This window comes from Pezoporus flaviventris, unplaced genomic scaffold (genome assembly GCF_033815535.1).
Source record: "Pezoporus flaviventris isolate CSIRO_AGI_PZ_B2104156 unplaced genomic scaffold, CSIRO_AGI_Pfla_v1 ptg000054l, whole genome shotgun sequence".
NCBI lineage: Eukaryota > Metazoa > Chordata > Aves > Psittaciformes > Psittacidae > Pezoporus > Pezoporus flaviventris.
The window spans coordinates 9,066,732-9,089,006 of record NW_026892602.1 but is presented as its reverse complement, the minus strand read 5'-3'; the positions used below and the strand labels follow the sequence as shown (position 1 = coordinate 9,089,006).

Here is a 22,275-nt window from a genome sequence, read left to right as displayed (position 1 = left end):
AACTTATAGAAAAAGAGAGCCCTCATCAGAGTCTTACGACAGCAGGATCTTCACATCCTTTTGGGAGAAGAACTATTTAGATATTGCTCAAAAAAAAGCCAAGCCTGACAATAAAAACTCTCCTTCAAGACATTGAGCAGCCACAAAGCACCACTTGCAGAGTGGTTTCTGCTGGCCTGGGAGGACAACCATGTCCTGGCCCCATGTGAACAAAGAGCATCTGCGATATCCAGCACTTCCTTTCTACACCCGGCAGTGCCACAGCTCATGCTAATCAGACAAAATTAGTTGGACAAAGTCCACATTGTCCAACATTTTACTCACTCTACAATGTCCTTTACAAATCTGTGAGTGATGACTATACAGCACAGGTATTGCAAATATAAAGTGTTAATGGATTTCTAGTTTTTCGGACTTTGGGATTACTTTTTCAAGCACATAGAATCATCGAATAGTTAGGGTTGGAAAGGACCTTACGATCATCCAGTCCCAACCCCCTGCCATGGGCAGAGGCACCTCACCCTAGACCATGTCACCCAAGGCTCTGTCCAGCCTGGCCTTGAACACTGCCAGAAGTGGAGCATTTACAACTTCTCTGGGCAACCCATTCCAGTGCCTCACCATCCTTACAGCAAAGAACTTCTCCCTTGTATCTAAGGTGAACTTCCCCTGTTTAGGTTTAAACCCATTACCCCTTCCTAAATCTTAAATATGCCCTGGTAGCAAGAGCACTGCTTGGCCCTTACGTTATAGATAATGATCTAATGGTTTTTGACCTCCCACCCCCCCCAAATATGTGCCTTGTTTAGATTCCTCTCTAAAGGAATCTAAGCACAAAACTGCTAGCTGCAAACACAGATACTCACGAGAGTCTCACCATGCTTCAGCATTGCTCAGCACATGCTTATTGCCCTTGATTGCTGATAAATGGCAACACTTTCCCCAGGACACAACCAGATAAAATAAAATCATGCTATGAAGAGGAACAGAGGGTTTGGAGGAGGTGCTTTGGGTTGCTGGGGGCTGAGAGGTTTTTACCCTCCCTTTTAATAAGAAAAGAAAAGAGCATTTCTCATTTTCTTCTGCCTCACTGCAAACCTTTTGTCCATTACAGGTAACATCATTGGTTCTGGGATCTTTATTTCACCAAAAGGAGTCCTGGAGCATGCTGGCTCGGTGGGACTCGCTCTCATTATCTGGGTGCTTGGCGGTGGAGTGGCTGCCCTTGGCTCGCTATGTTATGCTGAACTGGGAGTGACTATCCCCAAATCGGGAGGGGATTATTCCTACGTCACAGAGATTTTTGGTGGGTTAGCTGGGTAAGTACCCTATCTCTATAAAGTCATTTGAAAACATGTTTATATTAAGTATTTTGTGTGGAAAAGACATTTGATTTGGAAGAGACAGGGAACATTTGTCAATAAAATGCTTTTGTAAAATCATTCTTTCTGTTCTCATTAGAAATACCAAATGGCCCCTATGCACACCTCCTGGTGCTGCCTTCAAAGGGAAGACAATGGACACTTCCCGTTCTCTTTCTGATTCAATAAAGTTCCTGACAGGAAAGAGCAATGCTGTAAATGATGCTTTGTCCTCGTGACATTCCTGTGTGCCAGCCCTGAAGGATAGGTACCTTGTACTGAGGAGCTTCACATGTGAGGGAACCCAGGCCAGAGCTACTTACCATAGACCAAAGCTGCTTGCAGTGCTGCTTCACTAACTATAGCTGTACAAAATAAGTGTTGGAAACACAAAAAGGAGAAAATGCTAACTCAGAGAATGATTTCTCTTTGAAAATACCACTAACGGAGTAGAGTGGCTAAGGGAGGAAGGGGCAAGTGAGAAAAGGTCATCATTTATAGCTGACTGTCTACTTTTTTGTGTATTCAACAAGAGAAATAAAATCATGAGCCTGTACTCACAGCTAGCTAGAGAAGCATCGAAACTCTGAGCAGCTCACTGATAAGGAAAGATGCCATGACACATGCTGGTTTATTTGTGGAAAAATAACCACCGTAGCTGTGAACTAGAGAAAGAAGAAGGGAAAAAGAAAAGACTATTCCAACAAGCTCCTAACAGTTGACCTGGCTGCTGAGCTGACCAGCACAGGTGGAACACAGGCTGTCACCCTGTCCCTTGGGCTGTCTCCTTGCTCCTGCCTGCCTAGGCTCAGTGCTGCCCATCTGAAAATGCACTAGGTGACAAGTTTTCTTTCACACTCAAGCCGTTGCCTTATACTGGTTGTCACAAGAGTCCATGTTTCTTCAGTTGGAGGAATCACTCCTCTGAACTCTGTCCCACTTTGCATGGAAAAATCACACTTGTGTCACAGCATGGATTGCGGCAACAACAACACTGAATCTCAGCTCGTCTTCACCAAGGTGCGTTCTCTCACAGTGGGAGGGAGCTGCATGGCAAATCCGCTGCTCCCTGGGATCCTGCAGCAGGCAATCAGTACCTTCTCACACCGCCTGCTCCCAGAATGGGATCTGCAAGGAAACAAAGAGCATAAAACTGCATGTGCGGTGCATCCTGGAAATATCCTTGTGAAGGAGTCCAGAAGCCATCAGTTTCACAAAACCAGAATGATGCATTCAAGGAGAGAAAAAGAAAGTAGTAAGAAATCAAGGACAACTAAACCTGGCTTTAGTTGTTCCTCAGCTCACTCTATGCCACATTCAGAGGATTTGCATGGTGACAGAAAGCATGTTACAGCATGATATTGCTGTAACAAACAACATGCCTGTTGCTGATCACTACCCAGCATCTACCTGGGCATTGAGCAATGCTCCCACCTTCGAAAGCAGGCAGCAGCTCGCTCGGTGACCAGGCTTGCAATGCATAAGCAATGTCAAAAAGCACAACTTTGTCAGCTGCAGGAAAGCAGTGCTCCCATTCTTGCTTTGCAGAGACCTTACCTTTTCTCCCAAGAAAATTAACATATCGTAAGCATGACGAAGTGTTGCCTTAGGCAAGAAGCATCCAGGTAGTTTTTGGTGTACAAAGGGAGACCCCAGTTCTCCAGTAAAGCCAGGCTGGGATTGCGCCCTGTTGCCCTTTGCTGAGCTACTGCCTACAGCCTGCAGCTTTGGGGAGCTCCCATAAGGACCTTCAGTTTTCCACTTCGAAGCGCCCATTCCCCTGCTGGCACTCGTGTGTGGGACTCTGAGCTGAGAAGGGCGTTTTGGGAGCCTGCACTGTGCCTCCCCCCAAGGAAAAATAACACTGCTTCTCCAAAAGCCAGATTTCTCTTCTGGTTTAATCCTCCTACAGCAAAGAACATCAAATCCAGCACACAAAGCTTCACTGCATCTGCCACGGGATTTTGCCAACAGCAAATCTGAATGGTTTGGTCTATTCACATGAAGATGTGTGTTATAGGAGTACACGCCATACCCACCCAAACGTTTCCTCTTCACTACTGTTGTCCATGCCCCCCAAAATCCTCCCCATTCATTATGCCTTCCTGGTGTAGGAACAAAGGACTACTACTATTTGATTGTAACAGCACTGGAGTATTACATGTCCCAGCTTCTGTGCCTGGCAGTATTGAGAGTTGGTTGAGTAACTAAAAAAAAAAAAAAAAGAAAATCGTATCACTGCTAGGTGTGATTTAAGGAGAAGGGAATAAGAGAGAGAGGCAGGACAGGGCCATCTCCTGAGCTGGCAAAAGCTCCGGGTCTGAGAGCAGCCAAAGGACAGTGCCTGAAGTGCTGCTGGAAGCAGTGGTGATGGCAAAACTCAGCTGGAGATGACCCTGTAGAAGGGACACCAGTGGCAGCTCTGACCAGGGAAAGAGGTGAGGGTGGGCTCCTGACCACTGGGCTCTGCTCTGGTACCCGAGAGCAGATGTCCCACTTTCATCTTCATTTAGATATCATCTTGGGTTTAAGCAGCATTTGTATGAACAGGCAACGTGTCACATCCTGTGCTGCTGGAGCTGACTGAGCACAGCTCATTTTACATGCAGACAGGCTTGCATGTCTGTATGGGTCATAAAAAGAACATTACCTAAGATAGTAAGTAATAGGCTTAATATGTGTTCTTGCAGAAGACAATGAATAAATTCGGCTCCATGAAAGACTCACTAGTGCATTTCTGATAAATAGAGCTTCTTCCAAATGCTCAGCAATAACGTTGCAAGCAGCATAGCTGCCTCACCAGCAGTGCCTAATGGCTTGGACATAGTCCTTACTACAAATCAGTGGTACTGATATCAGGAGAGAGCTCTAAGCCAAAGCTTTGATAAGTAAGTGTCACTCTAGATTGCAAGTAAAACATGCTTCAAATACACTTCTATGTTTCCTTTTCATTGATGATGCAAAAATCTAAAGTTTCCAAAGGCAGTGAGTTTTTCAGCAATGTAGGATAATTTTAATAATATTCAAATCAGCTCCCACTTTCTTAAACCAGTTCAGCTTTTCCTGTGGTAAGGTGATCTGTACTACAGCATCTATTTCAAACTGTTCTGTTGTTAATGACACACAAGTAGGACACACTGTAATTTTCTATTTTCATAGGCTGCTTTGACTCCATGATATCTTACATCTAATGTGAGATCCTCTTGGGAGTACAGGCACATCCCAAATACATGTTTGAGATCCTGTTTCACCAAGTCCACTAGACTACTAGAGACACAGATCAGACCATGCTGTTCACTTCTTTTCATGGGTGAAGAAATCAGTATGCAGACATATCTGAAAATAAAATCAGTTTTGGTCCAGGGATGACTGACACCTCCTCATGAATGCCACACCTTCCCCAAAGCAGCACATCCCACCACAGTCTGTCACTTATTCCAGTGTGTTTCTAAAATTGCAAGAGCAGCTATATCTCCTTTTTCTCTACATTCAGCTGCTTTAAGCCTGTTTCTAACAGCCTCATCACTTCTCAGCAATAAGAGATTTAATTTCTCGGGTCTTGTAGTGCTGTACATTACTGAGTAGCTGTGAAAATCTATCAGACAAGGTTCAGTTCCTGACAGCCCCAGTGCCACAGATCAGCCCTCAGGGCAGTAGTTCCCCCACTTTCCATTTGAAGAACTGGACAGAGTAACTCCAGGTGTGCCCTGATGACATCTCCCTGCTCTAAACTGAGCTTTGGGCTCCCTGTGCTGGTTACACTCCCTCTGCACGACCGCCCAGAGGAGAAAGCACACCTGCAGCCCACCACCCTTTCCTGATCCTGTGCTCTGCAATGGCAAGTACAGCTGATGCTCAGCTATGTCCACAGGGAATTTCTGCCCTCTGTCACTTAATTATAACTGATCTGGAACAGCTGTTCTTCACTAAGGAAATTGTACTCTTAAGATGATAAAATGTGGTGCTTTTAAAGCAAAGACTTCCTAGAAGACTTGGACTGTTGGGTGGTAATAACTGGGATTAATTCCTGCCTGCCAGTCGCAGCAAACACCACAAGAGCAAGGCAAGCACTTAGCAGTGCCTCCCGAGCCCCAACAACTACTTGTTCAGGTTTGTGATCTAAGTGACCCATGGGGATATCTTTTTTCTCAAAAGCAGGCATTAGTTAAAACTTACCTGGAAAAACAAGATAAAAATGGGCCCACGCCTTAGGCAAGCTTCTTTCTTGTTTTAATGACATCTCTCATTTGAGCTTCACGTTTGACAGCGCAACTTTGTCACCCTCTGCTAAAATTCTGCATTTACTTTAATTGGCATTATCAGTCCTGCATGTATTTCGATTCAGCATGAAACAAAATGACTGTCAGAAATCCACTGAATTATTCACATTTCCATTAAATCATATTCTACCCAATACCAACACACCCCGTGTTACAACATAGAAGTAAGGGTCAGTTTTGCCTGAAATACTGTTTTCAGAGTCATTCTCCTCACTTACTGCTTCCAGCTGAATTCAGCCTTTATAGATTGCCTGAACTAAGATAAACATGATAGGGAAGAGGCATCTGCCACCAAACCCCATGGCCCCACAGATGTGGCTGAACCTGACCTTGCTCAGCAACACCAGCATCCTAACCCTATCAGCACATTATTATTTTTATTATGTATTTTTTCATTTATTATTTTATTGTTTTACTATTAATATTATTAATATTTTTATTATTATTTTACTGCAATTAATTGCAGTATTTAAGTCATAGTTAGCCTTAGTGGGGACCAGCCAGGTTAACTCATCCAGCAAGCAGGGTCTGCAAACTAGGTACACAACCCACAGCACCAAATAGCACAAAGCAATTACTGGAGGAAATTGCTCTGAACCACATGGAAAACATTAGAAATCATGAAAAAAAGAAAAAATAGGACTCACACAACAGAATAAAGAGAAAGGAGAGAAAAAAACCCCAATTTTAAAATCAGTGGTGCCATTTGAGAAGGTAACAAGCTCTTGCATCATGCCAGCTTGCCAAACTGATTCTCTGATACTTACTGTCCTGGGTTCAGCAGTAGCAGTCATTTTTTCTCCTTCGTGGTAGCTGATGCAGTGCTGTGTTTTTGACTTTCAGCCTGGGAACAGCGCTGATAACACTGATGGTTTTAGTTACTGGTCAAATGTTTGGTCTGACCAAGGACTTTGTGAGCCTCATGCTCTGCCAGGGAGGAGGGGAAGCTGGGAGGAAGCAGAGACAGGACACCTGACCCAAACTGACCAAAGAGGTATTCCATACCACAGCACGTCATGCCCAGGATGTAACGGAGAGCTATCCAGAAGGGCTAGGGACTGTGGGGTAGGACTAGGTATGGGTCGATGCTTGGTCAGGCTGAGGGTGTGAGTTATCGGTTGGCTGGTGCTGAGGTGATGTATTCTTTTCCCTTGTTATTTCCTTTATCATTATTATCATTGGTGGTAGCAGCAGTGATTTGTGTTATACCTTAGTTACTAAACTGTTCGTATCTCAACCCGTGGGAGTTGCATTCTTTTCGATTCTCCTCTCCGTCCCTCCAGGAGTAGGGGGAGGGAAAGAAGGGGGGAGTGAGTGAACGAGCTGTCTGGCTGGGTTCAAACCACAACATTACTAAGAAAAAGGAAGCATCAGGTTGCCCCATATGTACCAGAAGTAACAAAGAACTGAAAAACACTCACCACATCTGTCCAAGAAACACCCAGCAAGCAGCACTCCCTCCATCCATGTTAACAGCACCGGGAGGGACCCCTCAACTTAAGTGCCACACTTAAGGGACTGGCAGCAGGCAGCATGTGGGGAGGGAGCAGCTTCTAAAAGGGCAGCACATGTAACCCAGAAATTATATAGTATTATTTAGAAATGTCATTTCCAATCCTCATTTGTGCTGGGCATCACTGCATGTTACACTTGTATATGAATGAACTAATGTGTATGTATCTCTGTGTACATACATAGAAAGAAGGATTTCACTTTCTTGCAGTAGCTAGTTCTCATTACAGAAATAATAATACTTGTACTTTAGAGCAGAATACTTGCTTTAAAAGCAGATCTACTGCTGCTCTTTAAGATAAGTGAACTTTTCCCCTTTTCTCAGTGTAAAACAAACTGCCTCACACTTTATATTTGCAAGGGTACCTGATTTGATGCAATTGCCTTCAGCTGCAGGTGAAGGCAGACAACCAGCCCCGGTGTGCCCCAGCTGAGTGATTGCAGAATACAGCAGCACTAACCTGCCCTGGCCCAGGTCACAGAGCCAACCTGAACAGTGACAAGGAACCCCTCAGTGACTGGTGGGCAGCCAGTAGCAGCCCCAAGAGTGCAGCTGGGGCCCTGCTGAAACCCTCCAGAGGTGTCTTCAATGTAGGGACTGCCATCGGTTGCAGTGACACATCAGCTCAGGTACAAGAGATGCTTTTGCTTTGGCATGCAGAGCTAAATCAACATGTGCCCACTGGGCATAATCCTCACTCTACCAGATGTCCCTAAACCGTGCTTTGCTTAGACATGTTTAATTCAAAATCCAGATTGCACTGGGAACAGGGGAAAAGGGATGAGGAGAGTCACATGCAGGTGACTCTTAGATGTGACTGAGATGAAGGTGCCAGTCTTGCTGCGTTGGTAGCTGTCCTGAAGCACTGCACAGCCAAGTATGCAGTATCTCCTCCAGCACACTCCTAATGCTTGCTTCTGCTTTTTCTTGTCTTCCAGGTTTCTGCTGCTGTGGAGTGCAGTGCTTATCATGTACCCTACCAGTCTGGCTGTCATTGCGCTGACCTTCTCAAACTATGTCCTGCAGCCTGTCTTTCCTAACTGTATCCCCCCTTATAATGCCTCCAGGATCCTCTCCATGGTGTGTTTACGTGAGTATTTGCTTCTTGCACACACACAAAGCTTGTCTTGGTTTTACATGGGACCACTCGAGGGGCCACTCCAGCCAGGCTGGGGTCATGGCCACAACAAGGGAAGTCCCAAGACAGGCACCATGACTGGTGTGAGATACTCACTCTCTTCCTGCTTGCCTGCAGCAAGCACAGTGGCTGGAGCAGGGCATATAAAGGCGCCTGAATCCCTGCAGGTCCCAGGGAAGTGGTAGCAGGCGAGTTTATGGGATGGGGCAGGGCCATGGGCACCCAGCATGGGTGACCCACCATTTGAGCCCTTCCTAGTCTACTTTTACATTCACAAATGCAAGTGTGTAGGAAATGCAGGATGCCACTGGCTCCACGTTAATTACTTACAGAGCCAGCAAAAGCAAGCCAGAGCTACAAGGACCAGAGGCATTCACCATTTCCATGAGGAGATGGTGATCCCTACACACTGAGCACTACCCAGGCACAGTAACTAGACCTTCAGGGAGCTGCAGCCAGCAGCCCCCAAGGCAGGAAGGCTGCTGGCTGGTAGGGATGCCCCTGCAGCTGGGATTCTCCTAAGGAAAGGCAAAGCTCCTCCTCACCTTGCTCCCAGCCACGCTATAGCTCCCCACAGGGATGTGCAGGTCACTTTGTGCTTTCCAATGCTTTGACTGTGTGGTCTTAAATAAACATGATTTCATGTCACTGAATTCAGTCTTTTGCTCTCCAGTCCTCCTGACCTGGGTGAACAGCTCCAGCGTTCGATGGGCAACACGCATTCAGGATATATTTACAGCAGGAAAACTCTTAGCCCTGGCCCTTATCATTATTGTGGGCTTCATACAGATCTTTAAAGGTACTCTGTGAGACAGCTCCAACACGGGTATGGTACTGCTGATAGAAGTAATTTTCCCCACTTACTGTTTTCTCCTTACTAACTGACCCAAAGGAGTGCTGGGTTTAGCTGAGCTGCAAGGCTGCTTATTCACGCAGACACAGAAAGGATGGCTCCACAGAAAGGATGTCACCACAGAGAAATCAGCTGTATTTTCTCATATGAGTCCCTTTCTGGCCCACCTCATTGGTTCTGATGGAATAAATGCAGCTGAGGATGTTTCAGAATATTTACTGAAATTTTTTCATCTGTTGTATGTTCCTTAAATTTGAAGTACCCTGGGTGTAAAATGAACGTGGGCACTAGTCAAATTTCCTGAAAAAGTCACTTATTAAAAATAGGCAAAAAAACAAGGTCTCACTGACTCATCAACTTAACAGAAAGCAGAAAACACAAAAGGCTCACAGTGTTTTTATCATGTATATGATGAGTCATATAAAGGAAGATAAAGTATTTGCAGAGAGCAAATGTGTTTTCTCAGTGGTAATAGTCCCACAGCCTGCCAGCCCCACAGGCATTTTATTTTTCAGTATTTCTACTGAACACCACCAAACTCTTGTAAGAGAAAACCGCATTAAAAACAGGCAGGAATTGACCCTGCCCAGGAGCAATCCTCAAGCCTTGCTGGTTGGTCCCATGAGGCACAGTGGTGGCCTCAGTGCAATGAGGGATGCTGTGAGTACAACCCAAGCTGCTTCCCCAGGACACCACCCCACAGAAAGCCCTGCAAGTGCAGTGCCAGCCCATGGTGACATGAAGAGCACGAAGTCCCAAATCCAATGAAAATAAAGACTGAAAATCACCTGTTTCCTGGTGTCTCTGGTAGGTAGGGGTGGATTAACCTCTTGCTTGCGCTCTCTGTGCAGGAAACTACAAAGAGCTGACACCAAGCAACGCGTTCAATTTTTGGATGACTCCGTCTGTGGGGCATTTAGCTTTAGCTTTCCTTCAAGGGTCATTTGCGTTCAGTGGCTGGAACTTCTTGAACTATGTAACGGAAGAACTGGTTGAGCCCCGCAGGCAAGTATCCAATTCTGTGCCATCCACACTTTCTTGAAGTGCTGAGACATTGGAGCTGTCTGGTAATATAATTCATTTCATAAGCTGCAGCTTCCTTACATGTCTATGGGACTGGTCTTTCTAAAGTAGAGAGAGATTTTTTGTTTGGAAGAGATGGGAGGCAAGTTAAAGGAACAATGGAATTAAAAATGTGTTGCGTAAGGCATTAACTGAAACCAGCCTGTAAAACAAAGCAGCATCTTTATGGCACTGTTAAATCATACAGTGCTTTTACAGCAAAAAATAACCATCAATGAGATGCCATTCAAGTGGCTATAGGGAGAATCACTTCTATCAGAAAAATGTGGGATTATGTTTAAGTCCCTTTGCTTTTTCACCCAAAGGGGATCTTCCACAGACACCAGAAAGAGAAGATCAGAAACTGATTGCGCGGCTGCTCCCCACAGGGTGACTAACATCATGCTGGTCCTGGGTATGGGAAGGGGCTTGGAAATGATTTATCACAAGCAGGCTGGAAAGCTGGAGGGAAAGTGAACGTTAATACAGTAAAGCAAAGCTCAAATGTTTCAACATTTCTGAGCTGATGAAGTGGAAGACTAATGGCAAGAGCAGCTCTCCGAGCATTATTTCTGGGCATCCAAGGCACACAGTGATTAAACAAGGAGAAATTGAAGCTATTACAGTGCCTGGGTGGGAATGGATTAGAGCTGCAGCCTTACAAGCGGCTCTGCACATAACTTGCACTAGTGAGTGGCAAAGTACACGTCCAGAGATCTTGGCAGGAATAAAGCAAGTTGGCACAGCATTCCCTTAGTAAAACACCAACGTTTTAATGGACCACCACAATTTCAAAGCTGAATAATGAAAAGTTATGACTTAAATAAGGCAAATGTGGCCTCAGTTGAGAAATAAAGAGAAAAAGGAGTGAATGGCTGTTTTTATTATTATTGCAGTCTCCAAGGGGAAACTATAAAAAAAAAACTTCCCATTTTTACTAAATCTGTTCAAAATCATAAAGGTTAAATAAATTTTTAAAGACTCTTTTTGCAAATCTGACACATGGAGGGAAATCCATTATTACCTTTGATACAGGGTGGTTCAGGTGTCCACCTCTAAGCATGTCTCTGGATCAGAGGTCAAGTAGACCTGTACTGCTGTAAGTTGTCATGGTGGTGTATGACCAGACCACGTTTACGGCATGGGGCAGGCCAAGACAGCCACCTGAATAACAGGATCTTGTTCCTTTTCAGAGCAGGGGAAAGTAAAGCAAAACAAGGCCTTTCACTGCACCACTGGTGCCTGTACACACAGCTGTACATGGTTGTTGTGGTCTCACTGTACATGACTGTAATTTCTTATCTACCCTCCTAATTCTCTTATTAGGAACCTACCTCGTGCCATATTCATATCCATCCCATTGGTGACATTTGTGTATACGTTCACCAACATTGCATATTTCACTGCCATGTCACCCCAAGAGCTCTTGTCCTCCAACGCTGTGGCGGTAGTAAGTAAACCATTCCCTGGATGTCTAAAATACACTTTGATTTTGGTTCTGTGCTTTGCAGTGTATTTCAGTTTCTCTGCCTTCTGTTGCTTTAGACATTTGGTGAAAAGTTACTGGGCTATTTTTCCTGGGTTATGCCAGTCTCAGTGGCCCTATCTACATTTGGAGGAATAAATGGATACCTTTTTACCTCATCAAGGTTAGATGCAGTACAATTTTATGAACATTATCTAATTTGGGGAGGGGCTGGTTTAATTGCATTTGCTAAAGAAATGCTATCTAGACATTTTGGATGTTGTAGAGCATGAGGTCGTTGTTGGGTGTGTTGGATACATTCAGTTATGAATTGCTCTGTTTTGAATCATCAAATATAATATTGAATCGTGGAATCTCTTGCAAAATAATCCTTATGAGCTTCTGAAATTGTCTGCAGATGTGGAATAACTCACAGGAAGAGCCTAACACGGCTTTAGCATGGAACCAAAGTCATTTTACATCAATAAAGTTCCAGTAGCTACAAGCTAAATCGTGCTTCACTCAAAGAGCAGTTTTAGGGCCTGGTGCTGTTCCCAGTTACAGACATTTTCATTCTGTAGTGGAAAAACTCCTTTCGGGCAAGATGTTTTGCATGCACACTGCTGATAGTGGGGCCAGAATCTGTAAAGTGTATTGCAGCGTAGTCTATAGAGTCTACTTATATTAACTGACCTCTCTGAACTTAATTAAAAAGTTATTAAAAAGTTTTAAGGAAACAACTCAAGTCTTAAGCACCTTGGGAAGTTATTTATCTCAGCACTTTCATGAGTACAATGAGATGCCACAAATCCGAGTCCATATGTTACAGGTTGTGCACTTAGAAATGAAGTTAAAGTTCAGGCATGTTAACCCTTATTTAAAACCTTTCTGACACTGGAAACACTACCTGTGAGGGGTTGTGTCTTGGCTGTGTATAGCTGATCCCCACACAACCTTCACAGTACTCATCCCACCCTGGGTAAGGAGGCAACCCTGACAAACTGGACAGATTTCAGTCCTCCTGCTCAGAGGTAATTTGGCATCTCAAAGCAGGTCACCGCACAGATGCTATTAGCCATTAGAGGCCTCATATACTGAAGGGTCTAGTTTCAGTGACTTACACCAGGTTACACAAGCAGTCTCTAGTCATCTCCCCAGTTGCAGCTCAGCACCCATAGGCTGCAGCTCCCTTCCACATCAGTGCAGGTGGTTTTGATTAGAGATGTTCTATGGCTAGGAACTGAAGAGGCTGTTGTCCACCCAGCTGGTTCAGCATTACTGCTCTCATTTCCAGGTTATGTTTCTCCGGTGCTCGAGAAGGCCATTTGCCAAGTCTGCTTGCCATGATCCACGTCAAGCACTGCACACCCATCCCTGCCCTGCTTGTCTGCGTAAGTTTTACTGTCCCTGCTCTGCTTTTCTGTAACCTGCTATTATAAATAGTAAATCACAGAGAGAAGAGCTTGAGAAGCCATTAAACCCCATAAGGAGGAGAAGAGAGTCAGCCGGGAACGCTGCTGGTGGGTGCTGGCCAAGCACCTCCAATGGCCCCAGAGGGGAGCAGCCTTCAGCTTCGGAAATAATCCCTCCTATTCCCAACCATCCTGGGGGCGTGGATGGTTTCCCTCATACCTAACTTGAGCTGCAATTTAAGCCCATTACCACTTGTTCTACCCACAGCAGAGGTAGAGACTGACTTTTGAAACAGACAATTTGTTTAAGAAGGGAGAAGCTCTTTTGATGATTTTTTACACAACCATTTGGGAACAAAGACCTTCATACACTTTTATCAATAGTGAGGGTAGCATATGTGATGGGTTTTACTGCAGTATCAAAGACATTACAGAGGAAAATGACTCTCTGTGCTGCTGTCCCCTGTTGCATGGCCTGAGAAGGGGAATTCCCCAAAGGGCATTTATTTGAAATCTTGGCTAGCTGCAGATTTGCCACTGATACAAAAACAGGCGGGTTTGACCCCAGATGCACTGGGAAGGTGCACACTTGTGTATCTGTCTCCCAGCAATAAAAGCAATTCTGGCACAATACACCCAGACCAAATTTCACCAAATAAGCCTCCTGCACATTCTGCTTTTATGGCAACATTTGCATCTAGCCGAGGCTTTACAGCATCCCTGGGGCTTAGTGCCCACCACAAACACCTCATGCAAGGTGTTGGGGTAGGCAGAGACCCCTGGTCCCACCATGGGCTACTGCTGGGCTGCTGGTGCCAATGAAATGGAACTCTTTTGTCCTTAAATATACATTATTTGAAATTACACACTGAGTTTCAGAGGCAGCTTCACTGTGAAACAGCTGTCTGATCCTTCAGGCATACACCAGTTCTCTGCTCTGTTCAAAACATCCTCCTTGAATCACAGTGCAGTCACAGAACAAGGTGTTTTAAAGCAGCTCAGGGTATAACAAGTCCTAGGAAATACTAATTTATTAACAAATATAATATAGACAGCTACAATAGCAAACTGGGTCAGACTTTAGGCAAACCTAATTAATACCCCAGGTTCCTTTTTCTCTTCCAATGAATCATACCTAGCTCTTTGCATGAAGAAAGGTTTCTTTGTATGTGGAGAAAGGGCTTTTTAACACCACCAGCAAGGCCTGTATTTTTACTAATCCTTTCAAAAATCAAGGGACCAAGCTAAGTGTAAAATAAACAGACTGGGTTTTTTTGCAATACAGTGGGGAGCATCCAGCTCTCCTCCCTGCCACGTGGCTGTGGCCAAGCAATTGAGAGAGCAGCAGAGCCCCTGCAGCCTTGTACCACCCAGCAGTCATGCCCACACCATGAGCAGACCTGACACATTGGTGTCACCTATGCACAGAATCACAACGCTCCAAGCAGCATCGCTGTAAATCCTGTGAGTGACAGGAGAGGATTGTGTGTGCGTATGACACTGTCAGAGGAAAGCCAGGAACACATTATACGGGTATAAAACACCCTCCTATTTTAAATCCATTTTGTGGTGATACTTCCCAAGGTGTTGGAATCCCCCTGTCAGGCCTGCGAGGCTTTGAACAGGGGAATGGAGGGACCAGAGTGTCGTTAGATAGCAGTGCTTAATTCCTGGTGCTGGTGGTGCAGAAGCCCTCCCTTCCAAGAGGACTTTGCCATTGGAACGGCAAATTGAGAAAAAGGGATGTAAGCAAAAAGAGAGCTTGGAGTAAGAGACCAAAAACCTGAGCTCTCTCTGAAGGGATGTGGATACTTGGCTTCCCTCAGGTTCTGGCCACCAGCAGACAATGTTCACAGGACCAGTATGTGATGGAGGCCAGGGCGCGGCTCCCAGGGTACTGACTGGCAATGGTGTGGGACCCAAGGAGCCGGCTCTCCTGGTTTTGCACAGTATAAACAAGTGAGTTTATAGCATGGAAATTTCCACCATCAATCTGCCAGCTTCCAAACACAAGTAATGCTCAAAAGATTAATGATGCCAGTCATCTGCAGAATGAGCTGTGGGCCAGCAGGGATAAAGGGCAAAGCTCATTCTTTATAATATACAGGGCACCTGCAACAACGTAGTGCACTGACCACAACATGTTCAGTTTGCAAGAAATCCTTCTTCCATCAGCAGTTCTCACCATAGGGGTCAATAGCTTTTAAAACAAATAACAGGAATGGGTAGAGTGGAGCGACACAGAGCTCTTGACAGCCCTCCTGGCCCTGCTTGACCAGCCATGGCCAGTAGAGTCACCTCTGCCAGCACCTCGGGGTATTTATAAACAGACCCTCAGCATGTCCCAAATAACCATAAATCCCCACTCAGCCCCAGTGGCACAGCTCAGGGATAACACTCTGAACCACAGGAGGCAGCAGATACCCAGTGGGGCCTGTAAACAAAAGGCATTTAAATGCTTTAATGGGGTTTTTGCTTGGTTTTGTTGGGTTTAAGCTACTTTTTCTAGTAATGACTCAAGGAAGGTTATACTTCTCTCTTTGCAGTGTATGGCCACTCTTGTCATCATGCTTGTTGGAGACACATACACGCTAATCAACTATGTGTCATTTATTAACTACCTCTGCTACGGAGTGACAATTATAGGCCTGATTGTGTTACGATGCAAGAAACCCAAAATCTTCAGACCTATCAAGGTGACAATGTTAAAGCTAAATCTCTTGGTTGCAATAGTGATGCAAAGGGTGGGATGGGCACATCAAGCCCTCCATCTGTTTTGAATAATGTTGGGTTTTTTTGATGTAGTGGTAATGTTTTATGGTCCCAAACCATGTCCCAGAGAGCCATTAGTGTAAAAATGGGATACACACAACCACAGTTGTGCTCTGCTCTGCTCTCTCCTGATAGGTGAACCTCCTCATCCCCATCACTTACCTGGCGTTTTGGGCATTTCTGCTGATCTTCAGCTTATACTCCGAGCCAATCGTCTGTGGAGTTGGACTTATTATCATTTTAACTGGAGTGCCAGTGTTCTTCCTTGGAGTCTACTGGAGAAATAAACCAAAGAGTGTAAATAGGCTAATAGGTAAGACAGTGCTGCGGTGCCTCACTGCACTCCTGGTTGTGCGTGTGTCTGCAGGGATCTGCTTAACCTCTGAACCAGCAGCACTAAAACAGCAAGGGAACATCCTGTGTGAGCCCAGCCACCACTCTTGGTCACAGGTGGCCCCTGGGCACAAAGCTCTCCTTTGGGCAGCTGTTTTGCTCACTCTTTAGAATGGTTGCTCACTTCCTTTCGTGCCTCTGTGCAGCACCCCATCTGCTCAGCTCACTCACCAGAGTCTGCCCCAGAGCCAGATACACAGGAGCGCAACAGTGAGGCACTGGCACAGGTTGCCCAGAGAAGCCGTGGCTGCCCCGTCCCTGGCAGTGTTCAAGGCCAGGCTGGACAGGGCTTGGAGCAGCCTGGTCTAGTGGAAGGCGTCCCTGCCCATGGCAGGGGGCTGGAACTGGATGAGCTCTACGGTCCCTTCCAGCCCAAACCATTCCGTAATTCTATTAAGGCTCAATGAACTATCACAAAAGGACTAATAAATGCACACAAGCTTTCATCCCACTCTGCCACCAGCACATCCCGCTGCACAAACCCCACATGGCACAGTGAATTATTTCACCCTCAAAAGAAAGCCTTACATTATCACTCATGTAAAATTAAAACTGCACATAAGTCTTTGATGGCTTGGCTATGATTGGCTTCTAATTGCTTTGCTCTGAGGCAAGGACTTTAAAACAAGCACACTGCAGCCCTTTGCTCTGACCAGAGGTCCCCAGGATCAGCAGTCCCCACTGCTGACACAGTGCCAGGAGGGCTGGCAGCCATCCCAGCCCATCTCTGCCAGCACAGCTCTGCAAGGGGCTGGGAAAAGCATCCCTAACACTTCTCATCTTAACCTGCCCCTGCTTCACCAACACTGTTTTATCACTGAGCTGGGGATAAGAAGGGTTGGAGGGGCAGACTCTGCACAGCAGGACCAAGCGGCCATGGACGGGAAGATGCACATTGATTCACACATTGCATCACCCCAGCACCGTGCTTTTAGACGAGCTCAACCATCCCCATTAACCACCCGCACGTTTGCTCCTGCAGAGTCCATGACGTGCTGGGGACAGAAGCTGTGTTTTGTGGTCTACCCTCAGGGGGGAGTTGCCGCGGAGGAAGAGGCACCCTCAGCACCCTCGGCCCGCTCTCGACAGCAGGCAAGCGAGACGGACACGAGCAAGTAACGGCGTGGCCTCGGAGGCTGCAGTGGCTTCTTGTTTACATCCTGGTTTTTGCTAAAAGTTTTTCTGGAAAAAAGAAAAAAAAAAAAAAAAAAAAAAAAAGGTTTTAGAGCTCCAGTAGTGAAGCCCATCAGTGTGCTGCACCCTCATGGCGTCTGTAGCTGTTAGGTTTTCCCTAAAAAGGAAAAAAAAAAAAAAGAAAAAAAAAGGAGAGAAAAATTTGAAAAAAAAAAGAGAAAAAAAGAAAAATAAAATATAAAATAAGGCACTGGTTGCTTTTTTTTTTTTTTTTTCTGGTAGCAAACATGCTCAGCAGGGGAAAGCAGCACAGATACAGCTCTGGAATACTGATTTTAGCTGCTGTGAGGGTCCATCAGAGACATACGAATTCAGGCATTTCAAAAGTAGGGCAGCTCCCAATACAAAATCAAAGTGGAGAAATCAGGAAGTGAGGAGACCTTGGGACACCCGTGACAGCCGGAAAATCCCTGTACCTGGGTGGGGTGAATCCCCACAAATCACAGGTGTCAGCTCCAGCCCAAAGGATCACCCCTGTCTGAGCACGCCAGCACCGGTGCAGCCAGGGCTTTGCACTGAGTGCTAGCCAGCCAGGGTGGTCCTTAGAGTCCAAGGTACAAACCCTTGCCTGCCTGCCTGTCCAGGCATCATTTGGTGACACAGGAAAAAAAAACATATGCAGAAGTAGTGACAAAAATCTCAAGTATCTCAAATTCTGAGGCATTTTTGCAAGGGCAAAGCTGGGTTCCTCTATCCCGATGGGGACAGTGCTCTCTTCACACCACCCAGTAAGCAACCTGGTCTAGTGGATGGTGTCCCTGCCTGTTGCAGGGGGATTGTAACCAGGTGAGCTTTAAGGTCCCTTCCAACCCAAACCAATCTGTGATTCTATGTCACATTGCTTTGAATTCCCCATTTCAGCTATCCTAAGCCAAGCAGCAAACCTAAATCATCCTCACATCTGATGCTCTTTAAAAAGTGTTTTGCATATTTTATTTGTGGCAAAGACTAGGAAAAAACCTCTAGTTCACCTATTTAATTAATATATAAAGATTTGCTGCTGTAGCAATATGGCCCCTTTCACAACAAAGGATCTTTTGAAAATGCAAAACACAAGAACAGCTCTGGGCAACATTCTGAGTCTCTACCATTCTTCTGTAACTTCTGAAAACAAACCCTGTCACGTTCAGTAGCCTTGGTAACAGCCCTGAGGATTTAATTTTAAAAGTATCTTTCAACATGTTAGAGGCCCTGGTATAAAAATTAAGGATTCATTGTCTCTTAGTTTATCAAGTACCACACACTCTGCGAAGATTTAAGTATGGACTCAAAACAAGGAGCAAGTTCAAGAAGCATTATCTTTCCAACATAATTTATTATTCAGAAGTATTTTTATTTTTAAATACCTGTCCATCCCTCTGAACTTCCAGACAGAAGACTCTCAAGACACAACTTACACTCTCCTCTTTGTATAAAGCTGTAAATCCTAAGAGATTAAGATGCCTATTTAGCTAAAGAAAAAGCTGTGGGTTATGTGTGTACAAATGCACACATGTGAAGAGAGATTCCACATTTTAAATGTTTTGAATATATGAAGTTTGCCAAAGAAAATCATATATATTCAGCTTGCTTTTGTTTTTAATTCACAGCACACCTCCCCTATTTATTCTGACTAAGCAGCACCTGAAAACTTCACCTGTACTGGAGGCTCTTGTGACCAAGACTTATTTTCCATAGTTCAAAATCCCCATTCTGTGGTATAATTTCCAACAGATTAATTTTTTCAAGAACTTCATTATCTAGTGGTAAAATTAAATGTATTACAGCACCCACAATGATGACTGCTTTCAGAACTGTGAAGGTTTGGTGTGGTTTTATTTTTGTTGGTTTAAACAATTAAGGTGTGGAAATCAGCCAGTACCCAAACTTTGCAGCTCTCGAGACAAGAAGACTGCATGGTAATGAGAAAGGTGGTAATAATAATAATAATAAATAATAATAATAATAATAATAATAATAATAATAATAATGTGCTACTGAGGCTTTTCTTGGCTATTCTTAAATGAAATCAAAAGGAAAATTAAAGGACCAATTGCCTCCTTGTTGTTAACTGAGTTTGGCTCAAATTTTCCCTGATTATACTGCCTTGAATTAAAACAAACACTGGTCCTTAAATCACTAGGCTGAATTTAGAACAGGACGACTTAGTGGAGCTCATCTTTGAATTACATACCAATCCCCAAAAGGTGTTCCAGAATGTCCCATTTCATTTTCAGAAACAGTTTCATCTGTGCTTTCAGTATCACATACATTATTTTTAAAGGCCTGCAAAAGTTAGTTCCCAATGTGTAAAATTTCTAACCACAGAAATCAATGTACAGCGCTAGAAAGATAAATTCATATGCTAAATAAAATTTAACAGCATGCTCAACCCCATATAAGCTTGAATTTTCCAGAAGAGGAAGCAAGCCCAAAGGAGATACAATTACTAGTATTTTAAAGCCCACCAAACAAGAGACAAACCTTGAGACAAGCACACCAAGAATACTGTGATACTTGATATGGAAAAGCAAGTTGTTTCCAAAAGAAAGGAATTTAAACAAAGCTTTAAAAGCAAAGTTATAGTATGTAATACTATGTATTATATGCTATTATATTTATGTAGCATAAAATATTAGAAGTTGCAATGCATAAAAATATTCTGTGCTGTGTACTCTTTTAGTGCTGGCAATAATACAGCATTCAGAGAATTTCAGAGAGAAAATGAGATGATGCAAGCATTACAAATGGCGTCACATCTAAGACAGCTTAATGCAAAGTCAATAAAAGATGTATTGGATTATTCTTACCTGCATTATCACTGTGCTGAGAAAAGCAGCAGTAGATCATACCATCACTCTTCTATGTGCTGTGCAAAATGCAGACAGGGAAGACAGTTCCTCTCCCAAGTAAGACGATGCTCAACAGGACGTAAGAGGTGGGTGGGCACCGGTGGGAAGCACAGGGAGAATAAGGCAGAGCTGCTGCTGCTGGCCTACCTGGTCTTCAGTGGTTTCATAAACTCGATAAAGGAATTGGCTGTTTTCAGTTCACAGTAGCACATAAATCAGAAAAGATTGATCTCAGCAGCGTCAAGGAGAGAGACCTGCATCAGTTCAGAGCTTTCATCCGATTCCAGAATGATTGGTGCATCGCTGTGTATTTAATAACACATCTGAGTTGGAAGCATCTTTACCAAAAAAATGTATCCAGAAATATGCAGATAAGATGTCATTCACCACACTCTATCATTTCTGAAAGCACAACCCTGACTCAGCCCTTGACAAGGGGACTGAGGCCAGTGGCCCCTGGAGACCACCACCATCTCCTGGTGAAGAGTTGTGGTAGATCGGCAAACCCATCAAAGAGCCCACTGCCACTGCTTGTCTGTGAACAAGCTGATGCTGTGACAGCAGATGTGCCTCTCCATGACAAAAAGCTGAAGCTAAATAAAATGATTCATCTTGGAAGTGAAAACAAATAAATGAACAAACACGCAAACAACCCCCAGCAAACATGCTCTCCCATGCTTCGTTTTCAGAGGCCTTTGTCAGGGTATTTCTCATGTTTCACTCTCTTGTGAATTCTTAAAGCTTTGAAAACAAACCACATTTGCTTTCCAGCTCCTTTTTAACAAGCACTAAATAACAAGAAGTTAGTAATTACTCAGCTGCTGAGGAGCTTCATGAGAGATACTGAAGTATATGTCGTAACTGAAAATGTGAAAAAAAACTGAAGGGTAAACTTTGCTTGGGGTTTGTCTTTTCCTAAAGCCTCAGAGCTCAAATGAGTGTGCCCTGTTGCCACCCTCACCTCCAGCAGTGAACGCATGCAAAGCCTCTTTAGTTTTTTAAACTTCCTTTCCCCAGTCTTTGGCAGATCTCATCAGTGTTATACCTTCAGTGAGAAAATTCTGCTTTTGGACAAACAAGAAAGGAAAGTCCAAGGAGAAGCATTAGAAAGTGACCAAGAGATGCTAAGAACCCAAAAGGAAATTTGTCTTCAAGTCCCAAGGGAAGACAGAATTGTAGAAGGGAGGGAGACCTAGGAGGCACCGTAAGGCAGGAAACATACAGAATGAAGATGGAATAAAAATTAAACTTCTACCACCCGCATCAGGTTTTTGTTCATTGTAGCCAAGACACAAGAGCTGGAATCTGAGAAGGACAGATAATCCAGCGCATTTGCCATTAGATAACAGAGGCTGACAAGGGACAGGAGAACACACGTAATTTTCTACTGGTGAGGTTCAGGTAACATGCAGCCAGCATGTACTGGGTTTTAAATCCCAGTATCTGCCTGGGAGATTAAAACTCAATTTCATGCAAAGGCAAAAAATCTCAAATCATCAAAAGCAGTTCTTCTGCTCCCCCTCAGAGAAACACCTAATTAAAAAAAAAACTTAATTCCCTCAATGCTTTTCAAGTTAGCTCCATGGTCTGTCTTAAGACATACCTATTGCACTGCACAGGCTGCCAACAAACTGTGGCAAATGCACAGGTATCATTTTTCACTCTATTTCCATTCCATGGGCTATATTCAATTCAGCCTCCCTTATATCAGGATATGGTTTGTAGTATTACTGCCTATGCCACTGTCGTTGCAGCTGAATTGACACGGCATGGTAAAGTAAAGCAAACACTTCCTGCTAGGTTAGGAGGTATTATCTCTCTGCACCAAGCCCTGTCCTTCCATCCTTCATGGCTACAGATAAATCTAGATGGTCATAAAGTCTGTCCAATTCTCTTCGATACAGATAAAGATTTGTAACTCTGTAGGCTAAATCTCTGTCAACACAAAAACAGCAGAATAGAGCCAGTGGTACCCTCCAAAGCAGACTGGGAAGGGGAAGC

At 44.4% G+C, this 22,275-nt stretch overlaps 1 protein-coding gene across 1 annotated transcript in view; it reads left to right on the top strand.

The window, feature by feature from the left end:
• Positions 1 to 17,425, top strand: part of SLC7A10 (solute carrier family 7 member 10) — a 41,154-nt gene extending 23,729 nt beyond the window's left edge. The window contains exons 2-11 of the mRNA XM_061469155.1: positions 1,115 to 1,319; positions 8,093 to 8,244; positions 8,966 to 9,091; positions 9,997 to 10,150; positions 11,534 to 11,657; positions 11,753 to 11,856; positions 12,967 to 13,063; positions 15,631 to 15,780; positions 15,992 to 16,169; positions 17,232 to 17,425. Of these exons, the coding sequence (XP_061325139.1) occupies positions 1,115 to 1,319; positions 8,093 to 8,244; positions 8,966 to 9,091; positions 9,997 to 10,150; positions 11,534 to 11,657; positions 11,753 to 11,856; positions 12,967 to 13,063; positions 15,631 to 15,780; positions 15,992 to 16,169; positions 17,232 to 17,368 (1,427 nt within the window). The 3' untranslated portion in view covers positions 17,369 to 17,425. The remainder of the gene's footprint in view (positions 1 to 1,114; positions 1,320 to 8,092; positions 8,245 to 8,965; positions 9,092 to 9,996; positions 10,151 to 11,533; positions 11,658 to 11,752; positions 11,857 to 12,966; positions 13,064 to 15,630; positions 15,781 to 15,991; positions 16,170 to 17,231) is intronic.
• Positions 17,426 to 22,275: the final 4,850 nt, after the last annotated feature.